General features: G+C 41.6%; 1 protein-coding gene across 2 annotated transcripts in view; it reads left to right on the top strand.

The window, feature by feature from the left end:
* The window catches only part of AFF2 (AF4/FMR2 family member 2), a 402,517-nt gene that overhangs the window by 215,950 nt on the left and 171,926 nt on the right, over window positions 1-14,641 (top strand). For both annotated transcript variants that reach the window (XM_030576098.1, XM_030576097.1), the window contains exon 4: window positions 10,862-10,906. In XM_030576098.1, coding sequence (XP_030431958.1) covers window positions 10,862-10,906 — 45 coding nt within the window. The remainder of the gene's footprint in view (window positions 1-10,861; window positions 10,907-14,641) is intronic.

Genomic DNA, 14,641 nt, shown 5'->3' with positions numbered 1-14,641 from the left:
GTGAAGTGCACGATATCAGGTGTGTACTTTTTGCAGACTGATCTTCCTAAGTGACACGGCCTTGGGAGAGCTGAGAGATTCAGATATGCCTTAATTGTGGGGCAGAGGTAACATGGTGTTGCCTTTCTACCCTAATTGCATCTATTAGGTAAGTCCCATGGGACCCTTAAAATCCCAGAAATATCTTTTATTTGTTCTGTCCATTTTTCTGGCAACAATGACAACAGCAACAAAAAAGCTAACATCTTGTCATGTTTTCAGATAAAAGCATTGAAATTGAACTCCAATTTTAAAGAACAGTTTCCTCACCACAAAGATCTAGGGTGCGTTTTTTTTTAATGACATTGGATGGGAAGATATGGTGGTAGCTAGTTTGATAACAGAGTCAGAGAGGCTAAGCAGTGTGACTGCAACCCATTACTTATAAGAGAATGGAGTGGTAATTTTGCAACTATCACATCTCAAATATGTGACCATTTTCCTAGTAATAAAACTATTAATCTGTAACTGTACTTATCAGGAGGCCATTATGTGATTGATGACCTGAAAATGGAGGTTATCTTTCAATTCATTTGAAATGCAAACTGACTAGACAATCTATAGCTATTGTGGCATGTTGTTAAGCAAAATCAGGCACCTACATTGACCTCCTATTTACATTTCTTTGAGAAGAAAAATCATATAAAAGCTATCACGAAACACATTTCACAGCAGGCAAATTAATTGGTTTTACTGTATTTGAATGGAGAGTTTGTCAAATAAAAACATGCCATGACAGTTAATAGTGTCATTTAGAGGCAGAAAATTATTGGCTTATTTGTTATTGGATAAAAGGAAGGCAAACACTTTGTATTAGGAAGTTTTAATGTGTTTAAAATCCTCATTAGGGATTTATGGACATTCATGCTTAGTATAGCGCCTCATTAATTTGAGGCTAAACAGTTACTTCTCTGTTTCAATTCTAGTGTTTGGGCTTTTCCCCCCTTTTCTTTTCTTTAATTAGATCTTGCATTAGAATTTGATCTCTACACTGCTGGAGATGTAGAATTAATTAATGTGATTTATAAATCGACTGGAAGTGAGTTATTCTTAGATATCGTCTCATTTGAATCAGCAGTTAAGCACACATACTGTAAGTACGCGCACAGATCTAAAAGATTTCATAAGCTCAAGAAAAGTCTGACGTCTGCACGGAATACATTTAGCAGTGTCCTTTGGCGTTAATAGAGCAACACATTTTAATTACAAACGTAACTAAAAGGGAGGTAGCAAAAAGATCTCATTCAATTTCAGATTTCTTTGTTATATACTGTCAAACAAGGGCTACTTCAGCACCATGTAGGTGTGATAAGTGTCATCCAGTGGCGGTTCAGATCATCAGAACAGTTTTAATATTTAACAAGGATAAGACCAGGTTTTCTAGATTGATGCCTGAATTTGGACCAGTTCTCCATTAAGTTGCCGAGTTCCAGCATGAGGTGCAGGCTCTGGGCTGGGGCCAGGGATGAGGGTTTTGGGGTGCGGGATGGGGCTCAGTGCTAAAGCAGGGGGTTAGGGTGTGTGGGCTCTGGGAGGGAGTTTTGGGGTGCGGGAGGGGGCTCAGGGTTGGGGTTTGGGGTGCAGGCTCGGGGCAGCGCTTACCTCAGGTGGCTCCCGGAAGTGGCCAGTATGTCCCTGTGGCCTCTAGGCACAGGGACAGCCAGGGGACTCTGCAGGCTGCCCTTGTCCACAGGCGCCACCCCCACAGTTCCCATTGGCCGCAGTTCTCAGCCAATGAGTGCTGCAGAGCCATGGCTCGGGGCAGGGGCACTGTGTGGAGCATCCCTCCCTCCCTTCATCACTCACTCTCCCCCACATTCATTCATTTTCATCAGGCTGTGGCAGTGTGGGCTGTGGCTGGGGGTGCAGGCTCTGGTGTGGGGCTGGGGATGAGGAGTTTGGGGTGTGGAGGGGACTGATGGCTGGGGTGGGGGCTAGGGTGCAGGGGGGGCGTGGGGCTCTGGCTGGGGGCCGGGGATGTGGGTTTGGGGTGTGGGTTGAGTCTCAGGGCTAGAGCAGAGCGTTGGCGTGTGGGAGGGAGTGTGGGGTGTGGGCTCTGGGAGGCAGTTGGGGTGTGGGAGGGGGCTCAAGGCTGCGAGTTGGGGTGCAAGGAAAATTACCGTACGTTTTACAAATGCCTACTTGGTTAAGGCTGGGCAGTGTGCTGGTATGTTAATTGATCTGGTATTATCATGCTGCTGAACTTCCAAACTATTTCAATCCTTGTCTATAAATAACATGTAATTCCTTTGGAATTCTTTTATATATACGCACGACCTTGTCATTTTATTTAGCTGATAGAGGAAATTATTGGAGATGAGCATATTAGACTCATTAGCTCTGTGTAGAAAATTAAGATTACCTGAGGTTGAGAGCTTTGACATCTGACCTAGAGGCCTTTTCAGGAGCCCATTGAATTCAGTGGGAGTCATTCTATTGGTTTAAATAGGCCTACAGTCAGGTCTGAGAATTGTGGTTGCACCGGTGAATTGATGTTAGAATTTGGTTCAGTAATTTCAACTTATTCAGATTCTTTAGTAACTTTAGAGATTGGCATAACTTCTCCATAGTGCAACATGTATGTAAGGTGTGTGCATGGGGGCTGCTGTTCTATTTGTGCTGCAGGCATGAATTTGTTTGTTTGTTTTTATATTGTATTTATATGTATTTTTCACAGACTTTTGAATGCCTCAGGGAGATGTTTGTGAAATCTAGTCTTCTCGTTGTATTTTAGCTCCTGCATGATTGGAGGTACTCTGAGAAGACAGCATATGTATATGAATTCGGACCCATAAATGGCTCTCTGAGGAATTAACCCTGAGACATCATAACGCACATCTGAATACCAGGAAAGTCAGCTTTATTTGGATGTATTTGAATACCACTATTTTGGCTCCATTCAGGTTCCTGAAAACCCCAAACACATAGTCCTAAAATATACTGGTGATAACCTCATGAAGGAAATAGCTCCAAGCAATAATATTCACTTCTTGTTCATTTGCTGCACCTGTTTTAATCTGTTTGCACTAACGGTAGTAAGGAAAATCCAGGAAAAATCCCAGCTATTGAAATTAGCCTGACATTTATTTCGGGGCATCTTTGACATGAATGTCCCTTTGGGGACAAAATCTTAGTGAAATTGGAAACAGACTGGAAGACTGGATTGGATGGCGACCAGGGGACATTAGACCAGTGGGGTATATGCAATGCCATAAAATTCCCTACACATAAATATAGAGCAATCCACCTCAGGAGAGGAAATAAATAGCACAGATACTGACTAAGGGATAAACTGCCATCTAGAAAGGAATGAGTCTGAAAGAGGCTCAGGGATGACTGTACATGGAGGACTAACTGCAGTGCAACACCATTGCAGAAATGGGCAAAACTGCTCTTGCATGTAAATGTAAGGGGGAAATACCCCTCATGCAGTTGCCACTGAAGTAATGTGTCTGTTAATCAGGATAGAGCCAAACTGGATAAAGTACAGAGATGAGCAACGAAAATGCTATGATGACTGGAGGACATGACATCTGAAGTGCACTATTCCTCCGTATGAACCCCTACTTCTGCCAGTCTATCTTCATTGTTATGTAATCTTCTTTTGTCCGAAAGCTGTTTGCTAACAAATCCATCATACTGGCAGCCTGGAAGGGTTTGGTTGAATACATGCTAACAGTTGGATTCTAATGGTGGGAAGCCTCTTCTTTCCACCATATATGGGAACTTTGCAATTGTTAGTACAGACTGACCCACTTCCCACACAGTAAAAGCAGCAAAGAATCCTGTGGCACCTTATAGACTAACAGATGTTTTGGAGCATGAGCTTTCGTGGGTGAATACCCACTTCATCAGATGCATGTCATGCATCTGATGAAGTGGGTATTCACCCACGAAAGCTCATGCTCCAAAACGTCTGTTAGTCTATAAGGTGCCACAGGATTCTTTGCTGCTTTTACAGATCCAGACTAACACGGCTACCCCTCTTATACTTCCCACACAGTATTCACCACAGGAGACATTGGAGGAATTGAAGGCATTCGTAGAATTAAGCAGGTACTAAGGGTCCTGTCATTGCCATTCCTGACTTTATAAGAGTTTTCCTCTTATCACTCTATAGTGCACAATCAAAACGATCGATCAAGGCACGTGTACAGGATGTTTTCATGCAAGTAAGTGAAAAATCAATGTATGTCCACAGAAGTAAACAGTAGCATTAGTTTAATCTCTCTGGAGTCCACAATGGATTCCTGGATAAAGGGTATGACATTGGAAGTAGATCCGTTGATATGTGAGTTTATTGGTGCTCAAACACAAGTGAAGAATGGGATCCTATTTGCATTTAACCTGAAATGCTTGTTTCCAGTATGACAGAGGTAAGAAAGGTGTGTTACTTGTTGAATGCCGATTGTGCACCAGGAAAGTCAGAGGAATTGTTCAAGAATAGTTTATCCTAATGAAAATACAATCCTTTAGTCCTATCAAAGAGATTCTCCATAGTCTGATACTGTCCACCAAACTTGATTCTGAATTTTCAGGACTAGACTAATATGCACTTTCTACTTCCCAGAAGTTTGTTGGAAGTTTTTAGTTCTTAGCCGAGTTCTTAATGCCAATTCCACTCCTTTCCCAATATGACATTTCAAAAAAGTGTCTTCTCCTTTGAAACTTTCATATTGATAAACACCAATCCAATTTAAATTACATGGGAAAGGCATTTTACACAATTTTCCTATGTAGCGTTAACAAAATCTGAGCTCATGCAAGTTATAAATAGTTCAAGACAAGAGCGTGGCCAAGGAATTGCTGAATGAATAAATGGAAGGTTGTATCAACATTAATTATCAGCTATTATAACCGATTACTCACTGTCATTTGATTTGCAGAACATTAAAACTATTTCCCCTACATTCTAATATTCTTCATGCCTCCTTCCCTGAGTTTAACATGGGGCCAACCAAGTCATACATTAAACCCTTAGGTTCAACATCATTTAAGTTATGCTCTTTCACTTGTGAGACTGCTTTTTTAGGTTGAATATTTTGACCATATGATCTCCTTTTTTCCCCCTGGAAGCAATATTTTAAAATAAATACAAAATCTTTTGATGCAAAGGAGTTTCACTGGATTAAAATGAAATTGGAAGAGGAATCCAGTGCACCATGTAACTTGTGAAATCTTTTCGGTTTGATTGAAGTTACTTTACCTCAGGACTTATGTCTGCAGCTTATGTAATATTAACTGTTCTTCAATCAGAAGTTCATGAATACACTGCAGAATGAGAAAAGAGCTCATGACATGAGCAGCAAGCACTTGGTTTTAACAAAACATAATTCCTAGAATCGATCCTTCCTGTTAAGTTAGATCATGTTGTTCGCAGAGGAAGACAGGTCCAAAAAGTACAGTATGTACAAATCTAACCTCAAAATGTTTCTTTTTAAAATGTGACTACTGATGAAAGCTTTAAAAAAAACACCTTGTAGCACTCAAACCACTTGATTTTCTATAGATTAGGAGAATAGTGGTATTTCTTATGGGATGTCCAGTGTCAATGAAATTTTCATGTAAATTCTAATAATAATTCCCTACAGCACTAATATTTGTGTAGGCTACTGTATTAGCCATATTTGTCTCTGGCCTGATGGATATCTGCATGGATCCTGTAGTGTGCTGTGCAATGCCACTTGCACTGGTCAGCAAACTTTTTGGCCTGAGGGCCACATCGGATTTCCAAAATTGTATGGAGGGCCGGTTAGCAGAGACTCTGCCTCCCCAAACAGCTAAGCGTGGCCCGCCCTGCCCCCATCCGACCCCTCTTGCTTCTCGCCCCCTGACAGCTCCCAGAAGCCCCACCCCATCCAACCCCTCCTCTCATTCCTGACTGCCCCCCGGTGACCTCTGCTCCATCCAACCACCCCTTCTCCCTGTCCCCTGACTGCCCCCAGAACCCCTTCCCCTGACTGCCCCCCGCCACCCCATCCAATGCCTCCTCTCCTTCCTGACTGCATCCTGGGGACCCCTGCCCCCATTCAACCCTCTCCCCCGCCCCGACCACTCCGACCTCTATCCACACCCCCACCCCCTGACCACCACCCCTGTCATAAACAGATAGTTAAGAGTTAATGGAACAGAAGTACTTCATATCTCTTTTGCCTGTAAAGGGTTAACAAGATCAGTGAGCCTGGCTGTCACCTGACCAGAGGACCAATCAGGGGACAGGATACTTTCAAATCTTGAGGGAGGGAAGTTTTTGTGCTGTGCTGTTAGTTTTTGGTTTGTTCATTCTGGGGGCTTAGAGGGACCAGACGTGCAACCAGGTTTCTCTCCAATCTCTCCAGTACAGGCTCCTATAAGTTCAGAATAGGGAGTACTAGGTAGATAAGGCGAGTTAGGCCTATGTTTGTTTTATTTATTTGCAAATGTGTATTTATCTGAAAGGATTTTAATTTGTACTTGTATACTTAGGCTGGAGGGTATTCCCAGTGTCTATAGCTGAAAGACCTTGTAACGTATTCCATTTTAAATTTACAAAGATAATTTTTACTGTTTTTCTGTCTTTAATTAAAAGTTTCTTGTTTAAGAACCTGATTTTTTTTATTCTGGTGAGACCCCCGGGGACTGGGTATGGATCCACCAGGGAATTGGTGGGGAGAAAGGAGGGAAGGGGGAGAGAAAGGTTAATTTTCTCTCTGTGTTAGGATTACTTTCTCTCTCAGGGAGAGTCTGGGAGGGGGAGAGAGAAGGAGGAGGGAAGGTGCATTTTCCTCTCTGTTTAAGATTCAAGGAGTTTGAATCACAGTGATCTTCCAGCATAACTCAGGGAGGGGAAGCCTGGGAGAGGCAATGGTGAGGGAAAGGGTTTACTTTCCTTGTGTTAAGATCCAGAGGGTCTGGGTCTTGGGGGTCCCCGGGCAAGGTTTTAGGGGGACCAGAGTGTACCAGGCACTGGAATTCCTGGTTGGTGGCAGCGCTACAGGTTCTAAGCTGATAATTGAGCTTAGAGGAATTCATGCTGGTACCCCATCTTTTGGACGCTAAGGTTCAGAGTGGGGAATTATACCATGACAACCCCAAACTCCCCTGCCCTCTATCCAACCCCCTCTGCTCCCTTCCCCCTTACCACGCTGCCTGGAATACCGGTGGTTGGCAGCATTACAGCTGCACCACCCAGAGCACCAGGACAGGCGGCCGCGCCTCCCAGCTGGAGCCAGCCACGCCACCACACAGCACAGAGCACCAGGTCAGCCCTTAGCTCTGCAGCTGTGCTGGCCTAGGAGCTCACAGCACCGCCTTCCAATGCCTTGCACCAGCAGCGGAGCAAGCAAACTGGGGCTGCAGGGGCAGGGAACAGCAGGAGAGGGACTGGGGGCTTGCCTCCTGGGGCAGGAGCTCAGGGGCTGGGCAGGAGGGTTCCGCAGGCCATAGTTTGCCCACCTCTGTGTTAGCTGAATGGACAATTAATCTTCAATTTCTGATTCACAGTTGGAAAGTTTTTTTCAGGATAGACTAAGTATCTGACAGATCTGTGCTTTTCAAGTCACTTAAGCTATAGCTACCCTAGAGAGCTTACAGCAGCACCGATGCAGCTGCACTGCTGTAAACTCTCTAGTGTAGCCACTCTAACCTGATGGAAGACAGCTCTCCCATCAACTTAATTAATCTACCCTCAATGAGCAGCAGGAGAAGCTCTTCCACCAACATATTGCTGTCCACACTGTTGCTTTGGTCAGTGTAACTTATGTTGGTCAGGGGGGTGGCGTCTTCATACCCCTGAGCGACATAATTTATATCAACATAAGTGGTAGTGTAGACAGCACCTTAGAATGTCGAGCAACCACATGAATTTAGAAAAAAAGGCCTCCTTCTTTTAAAAATCCATTAATAATAATGTACAGAAAGTCTTATATTGATCTTCTCTATGATATCCCTGTTGTAATAATTATTCTTTTAATGTTTTGCATTAATCTAAATGTTTGCCACATTGTGCCTGTTCCTGCTTGGCTCTCCCTGTATGACAATCACAGCACTTTGACATCATGTGTTACCTTAATACCCATAATTCTAAACAAAGCAATGCCAAAGGGAACAAAAGTTCTGTCAAGTCATTAAAACAAAACTGATGTATGATCATTTAGAGCTATTAGTGAGTGTTGCCAGCAGAAGCAGTTTGTGATTACAGAATAATATAATAGATTTTACTAAACTAAAATTGTGTATTTGTATTATTATTTCTTAAGCAATGTAAGCTTACATAGCGCTGTGCATTAGGAGAACTATGTCAAATAAGGAAGAGATACTTTGTCCCAAAAGACTAAAAGTCCCTAGAACGCAAGTGGGAAATTGCTGCACACTGGAATTCAAAACTTAGTGGTGGGTGGTCACTGAAACTGGAACGTATAACTGGGAGGTGAATTTGAACAGGGAGAGGTCCCGGGGTTTGTTAGCTGGAAAGCGGTTCATGGTATAGGAAAGAAGGCAAAAATTGAAGGTGAGCGAAGAAGTTAGAAGCTGTCAAGAGGAAAAAGCATGGAAGAAGTGAAAGGAGAAGGATTAGGACAGAGGTGTGTGAAACAGAAGTTATACAATATTCAGGTGAAGCTTTCAAAGACACCTGGCGTGGAAATCCAGCTCCCTGAAGTCAATGGCAAAATTTCCATTGGCTTCGCTGGAGTAAAGGTTCCACCCCAGGGATTGTGAGCTAGACTTTAGTTAGGTAGAATGTAAGGAGAAGGGGATATTTTTCTTAACCTAAATGTTCTGATGTGTACATCCACCAGTAGTGATTGTAGAGGTACGTAAAGTCAGTAGTAGGAGCCACATTTGTCATGTTCACTTCTGGGCACTTCATTATCTGGGTATTGACAAATCAGAGGGAGTTCAGAAAAGAGCAACAAAATGATGAGAGAGGGTGGAGGAAATGACTTATTAGGTAAGATTATAAGAGTCGAATATACAAGATACCTGAGGAGTAAGATGGAGCATAACTGTGTACAGATGTATATGAATGATGTAAATACCATGGAGAGATATGAATTATTTAGAGTGATGGAGGAGGTTATCCATAGAAATGATAGGATGAAATGAAAAATGGGAAAATATAGCCTGTTTGTCAGGGGAAATGTCCTGACAGTGAGATCAATAAGTGTCAAAGAGTCTTTCAAAGGAAGCCTCCTTGCCTGAGACTTTTAGAACTAGACTGGCCAAAGCACTAGAAGCTAGGATAGGGAAAGAATCCTGCAGAAGACATACTAGATCACCTAATAGGTCATTTCTGTTTCTAGTTTCTACAGTTGTGTTAATTTAAACTTTATGCCTGCATCAAGATTCAAGAATGAGGAAGAACACACAGTTAGAGCTTTGGTTGGGACAGCTACTACAGCGTGTGCTGATGTGGGTGGGGATGGAGGAAAAGAGGCATGGCCATGGATTGGCTTCCCCTAGCCAACCTCTAGTAAGGATGAGATTTTTTTTCAAAGGCTCCAAGGGCACCTTTGCAAATATCCCCTCACATTGTGGCTGCAGTGTGCCTGGGGAGTGGGTTCATTGTGCACATTCCCCCGAATCTAGTGTACCCATGCAAAATAGCCATAATAAAAACCTATTGTATATGCATACAACTTAACTGTTGCCAAATGTATATACACACAAACCCCAAGTGCTCTTAAAATCCTGACAGTTATTTCTCATATATTCATTTGCAGTATTTAGGGTATTTGTGCTTTTTTCTACATTTAGAATGGGGAACTACACCTAATAGCAGGGGTCAGCAGCCTTTCAGAAGTTGTGTGCCGAATCATCATTTATTCACTCTAATTTAAAGTTTTGCATGCCGGTAATTCATTTTAACGTTTTTAGAAGGTCTCTTTCTATAAGTCTATAATATATAACAAAACTATTGTTGTATGTAAAGTAAATAAGGTTTTTAAAATGTTTAAGAAGCTTTGTTTAAAATTAAATTAAAATGCAGAGCCTCCCGGACTGGTGGCCAGGATCCGGGCAGCATGAGTGCCATTGAAAATCAGCTCGCATGCCGCCTTCGGCACCCGTGCCATAGTTTGCCTACCCCTGGCTAATAGCATCAGTAATATTTAAAGAACTATATTGCTAAGATGCAAGACTTTACGAGCACCTATGTGTCAGTGTGTGCATGTGTGTAGATTTAATGCATATTTTTAAGAGACATGGAAGATCTCTCAAAACTCTCAAGATGGAGTCCAGTGTGCTTTTCAGTCTTCAGAGGATATTTCACCTGTAACAGGCTCAGGGAGTGAGAGACTGAGGAATCAGCAACTAGTATTAGAATCTAACCAGTATTTTTTCTATAGTACATGTTTAGAGTTTAAAATTTGTCTTGGCTCTTAGTGTATTACACTGTACGATAAGATGCTTGATGATAACAGTTTAGTCTTCTTAACTATTATCACCTTTGCCCTAAATTGTGGCATATTGTAAAGTTAAAATGTACCCTGCGTTGTCTGAATATTGGAGTAATGGTTGATATCTTCATCGTTTATAAAAGTTTCCAGCAATTTTAGTGCTCATTTTTAACTGTGGGGAAATCAGGGTACTATATTCTTTCTAAACAACTGTTTGTAGCAAAACACAAAAATATCTTTAAGAGGTAGTAGAGATGTATCTTTCTACTGATTTAGATTGGTTTAAATTGGCAAATTCTGCTGGTAATGATCACTGGATGATGTGTATTTCAAATAATGGGGCATTTCCTTGTTAGCTATGGTTTAATAGATCTATTTACTTCCCTAGTTGCTTTTAACCAATAAACTTTGCATTCTGTGACTGACTGACTTTTTTTTAAACCTAGGTTAGCCTTCCCAATGATTCCAGCTGTGTGGAAGAAATATTACGGGTGAGTTAAATCCTTTTGCTCCTATTTCATCTTCTAATTATAGTTCTGGTATCTCATCTTTGTTCAGTAAGCTATACAGAGTTCACAATATTATATTTAAATAACACTATACTAGTGAGTACAAAATTAAAGATAATAAAATGTCAAGGTTTGCTAGGCCCAAAATATTACCTATGTTGGGGCCAGTTCTACATACTCTCATTTCTCCTCTTCCAAAGCCATGTCTACCCTACAGAGTCTATGTAGGCCTAACTATGATGCCATTGACCCTTAGTATAGATGCTGTGGAAGGAATTTTTCTGCCAGTGTAGGAACATCCCCTCCCCAAACGATGTTAGCTATGCTGATTGAAGCATACTTCAGTCAGCATAGCTCAAGGTCTCTCAAACAGGTGTCACTGCTTGTGTAGGGAAAGCCCCTGGCAGGCCGGACCAGTGTTTTTACCTGCCCTGTCCGCAGGTCCGGCCGATCGCGGCTCCCACTGGCTGCGGTTCGCTGCTCTGGGCCAATGGGTAAACACTCCGGCCCGGCCCGCCAGGGGCTTTCCCTGCACAAGCGGCGACCCCTGTTTGAGAAACCCTGGCATAGCTGCATTTACACTGGGGATTTTGCCGGCATGTCTCGAGGCGGTGTGGTTTTTTCCACACTTTTAAGTGTAGAGCAATCCCAGGTAATCCCAGTCACAGTTCAGGGCTAGCTGCACTCTTGACCGCTCTCAGTCTCAATGAGTGCAGCCCCTTCCGGTGATCAGCCTCTTGCGTTCCCATCCTGCTGGCAGAATCCCATGATTTTCCCACTCACAGTTCAGGTGCTAGGCTGCAACCACGCTGTGTACCAAACACAATTGCCTGGTGGTCCCAACTGGATTCAAACCCTGCAAATCTGCCCTTCAGGAGCTGTGAGCAGTGGTAAACACAGGTCTTAAAATAGTCTCTTGCAAACAAAGTATTGTTTAATCTTAAGTGCAGGAACAAAATAGAAGAAGAAATAGGGTTTTTAACATAATAAACAGTCTACACTTATGAATAAAATTTACATATGCCTAGCTTATCCCAGAAACCCTAATCTTTGGGAATTTTGGGGGGTAGAGGGAAGGTCAGCCTGCACCACAGTGGTCCCTGTATCTCTCCCTCTTTGTGCTTCAGGGCATGGGCTTTTATCCACTCCAAAGTCCTTTGTTTCCATTTCATGTGTCAGAACCCTCCATTCTGCTGTCACTGGCTACAATGCTGCTCTTAGGATAAAATTGCAGAGGGATCGACACCTGCACTGTCCTTTTAAACGTCTGTGAATGGAGGGCTATCAGAAATGTTTGCCTGCTTTCCTGCCTACCTACAAACTAACCCATACCTGAATTAATCCCTAATAAACATATTGCAAACACCACAATAACAATCAAACAAACAGGTGGTCATAGAATATTAGTAATATAATCCTGGCATTTCTCACTGGAGCTGGTTGGGAATTTTTCAGCTAATCATTTTTTCATCAAAAAGTACACATTTGCCAAAACTGTTCATGAAACAGAGTCAGTTAAATGAATTTCCTCACTCAAAATAACATAGGGGGAAAAAGTTTATTCAGGTTTTTTTGGTTCACAACTTTTTTTGAAATTTTGACTTCTCATCCCGGTTCAAAATGGAGAAAAAATTCTGAAGTCTTGAAAATATTTTCAGGTAGGAAAAACATTTTCTGCCTGGCTTGATTTCCCATGTTCTCCACCATCCCATTGAAACCAATAAGAATACTCAGTTCAGAGGAGTTTGCCCTTTTATGTATGTATTATCTTCTGATGATATTAATGCAGTTCTTCATGTGTTTCCAGTGTTCTTCTATAATTTGTGGTCCCTTTTAATCCTATGATTCTATGATTCTAAATCAATGTGGGAAGCTAGCACTAGTGTGGAATCTGATGATAATAAACGTGAAATTGTGTATCCCATGGAGTAATACATCCAAGGAAGGAAAAAACATTGGTTTCAAGCTTCCCAAGGTTGTTATGTAAATAATAGAGAGGGAGGGAAAAAATAAGGTTGAAAAATTATTAAAAATATGTTTTGTGTTTTTAAACATTTTTCTTCATCTCTGTTGTTTATATATTTGAATTATGTTTGTTAATATTGGAAGGAATTAACTGCTGGATGGGAAAGCAGTTATTTTCAGAAAAACAATGTCAAAAAGAAGTATAATGTACATGACCATTTCCAAGGGTCAGTCATTCGGGTGACGGTTTTAATGCATGAGCAGCACATATATTCACAAAACACCGGAATATCTTATGGGAATCTGATCCTGTTCCCATCAAAGTTGATGGCAAATCTCCCACTATCTTCAGTGGCTGCATAGTTAGACCCTAGTACGTATTACTGCTACCCTTGTGACCTACCGCTAGTGATCTGCATTCTCATGGACTGAGGTTACATTTCTCAGGCCCAGCACTAAAGTTTGTTGAAGTCAATGTGAGTATCTTCATTTCCTTTAATGGGCTTTGGACCAGATACATACTCCCTAGGAGCCACTCTTGCTCATGTTGGGTAGCACCATATTCCATGAATAGGCCTATTAAAATCAATGAAACTAAACTTAGTGTGAACAAAGTGCCAGAATCTGGCCTTAGGCTAATAGGGCTGACTAAACCTGGCTGTATTCTGCTCAGATACATCAGTGTGAATCCAGAGTAACTCCATCATAACCAAACATTTTACTACAAAGGCTGCTTATCAAACACTTTGTAACTATTGGCAAACTCTGCTTAAGAGAGAACCAGGCCTAACATACTGCTGAGGTGTATTTGCAAAGTTGTGTGGAGAACTTTCTCAGAGCCAGCTGGTAATATGCCTGGCTCCAGCCTGTTATGTCGGTCTCCCTTGAGTGCATTTCACCTCAGGTATTTAAGAAAAGTAAGGAAACTAAGCAATTTAACTGAGTTTCATCCTTAAGAAAGTTTCAATAACTCTTGCGTTTTGTTTGTTACAAGGCTTTGTATGTAGCAGAGACGTACGCTGTGAGCTCTCTGATTTTAGAATTCTTTTTTTTTTTTTTTTTAGGCTGGTCTTGGTTAGTGCTTTTGTAGACCGAGAGGTTTGGGATTCCTAATAGATGCTAACAAATAAAAATGGAGTTTAACTAAGTTTACGGTCAGAACTTACCAGCCAAGTGAGGGGGAAAGGTCCTGTGTCCATTCAGACCCCTGAGTCTTCTGAGACAAAATTTCAGTGTTTCAGAATTCCTGAAACACTTAGTCACTTATGTCATCTTGTGTAAGTGCCTGGAAAACTGCTCATGATACCATAACTAAAGGTTAATGATAGACCAGTCTCCTGTTGATTTTGCTTTTCTAACCTGCATGGCTGAGAAGTTTTGTTTAAAAAAACCGTTGCCTTCAAACTAAAGCCAAACTGTAAAAGCAATATGGTACATTTGCATTGATTACAGGTTACCAGTGCTAGACAGATAGATGGAGATGGATAGATGGAGATAGATAGGCCTTCTTCTGTTCCAAAATATCTCTTCCTATTTAAAGACAATGTGATATCTGTGGGAAAGCAAATAAAATGAAAAAACAAAACCCAAGAAAATATTTTTCTTTATTCATATGCAACTAATAATATGGATTTAAATTAGCCTGTAAATTGCTAGTCATATTCAAAGAGAATTCATTAAAAAATTTTGTTACAAACTAGAAAAAAAGCCTGGATCCTTTAAACCAAGGTTTGGAGTCCAGTGCTTCTGTTA

This window comes from Gopherus evgoodei, chromosome 9 (genome assembly GCF_007399415.2).
Source record: "Gopherus evgoodei ecotype Sinaloan lineage chromosome 9, rGopEvg1_v1.p, whole genome shotgun sequence".
NCBI classification, from domain to species: domain Eukaryota; kingdom Metazoa; phylum Chordata; order Testudines; family Testudinidae; genus Gopherus; species Gopherus evgoodei.
The sequence above is the reverse complement of the archived record's forward strand: the minus strand, read 5'-3'. Positions and strand labels throughout refer to the sequence as shown.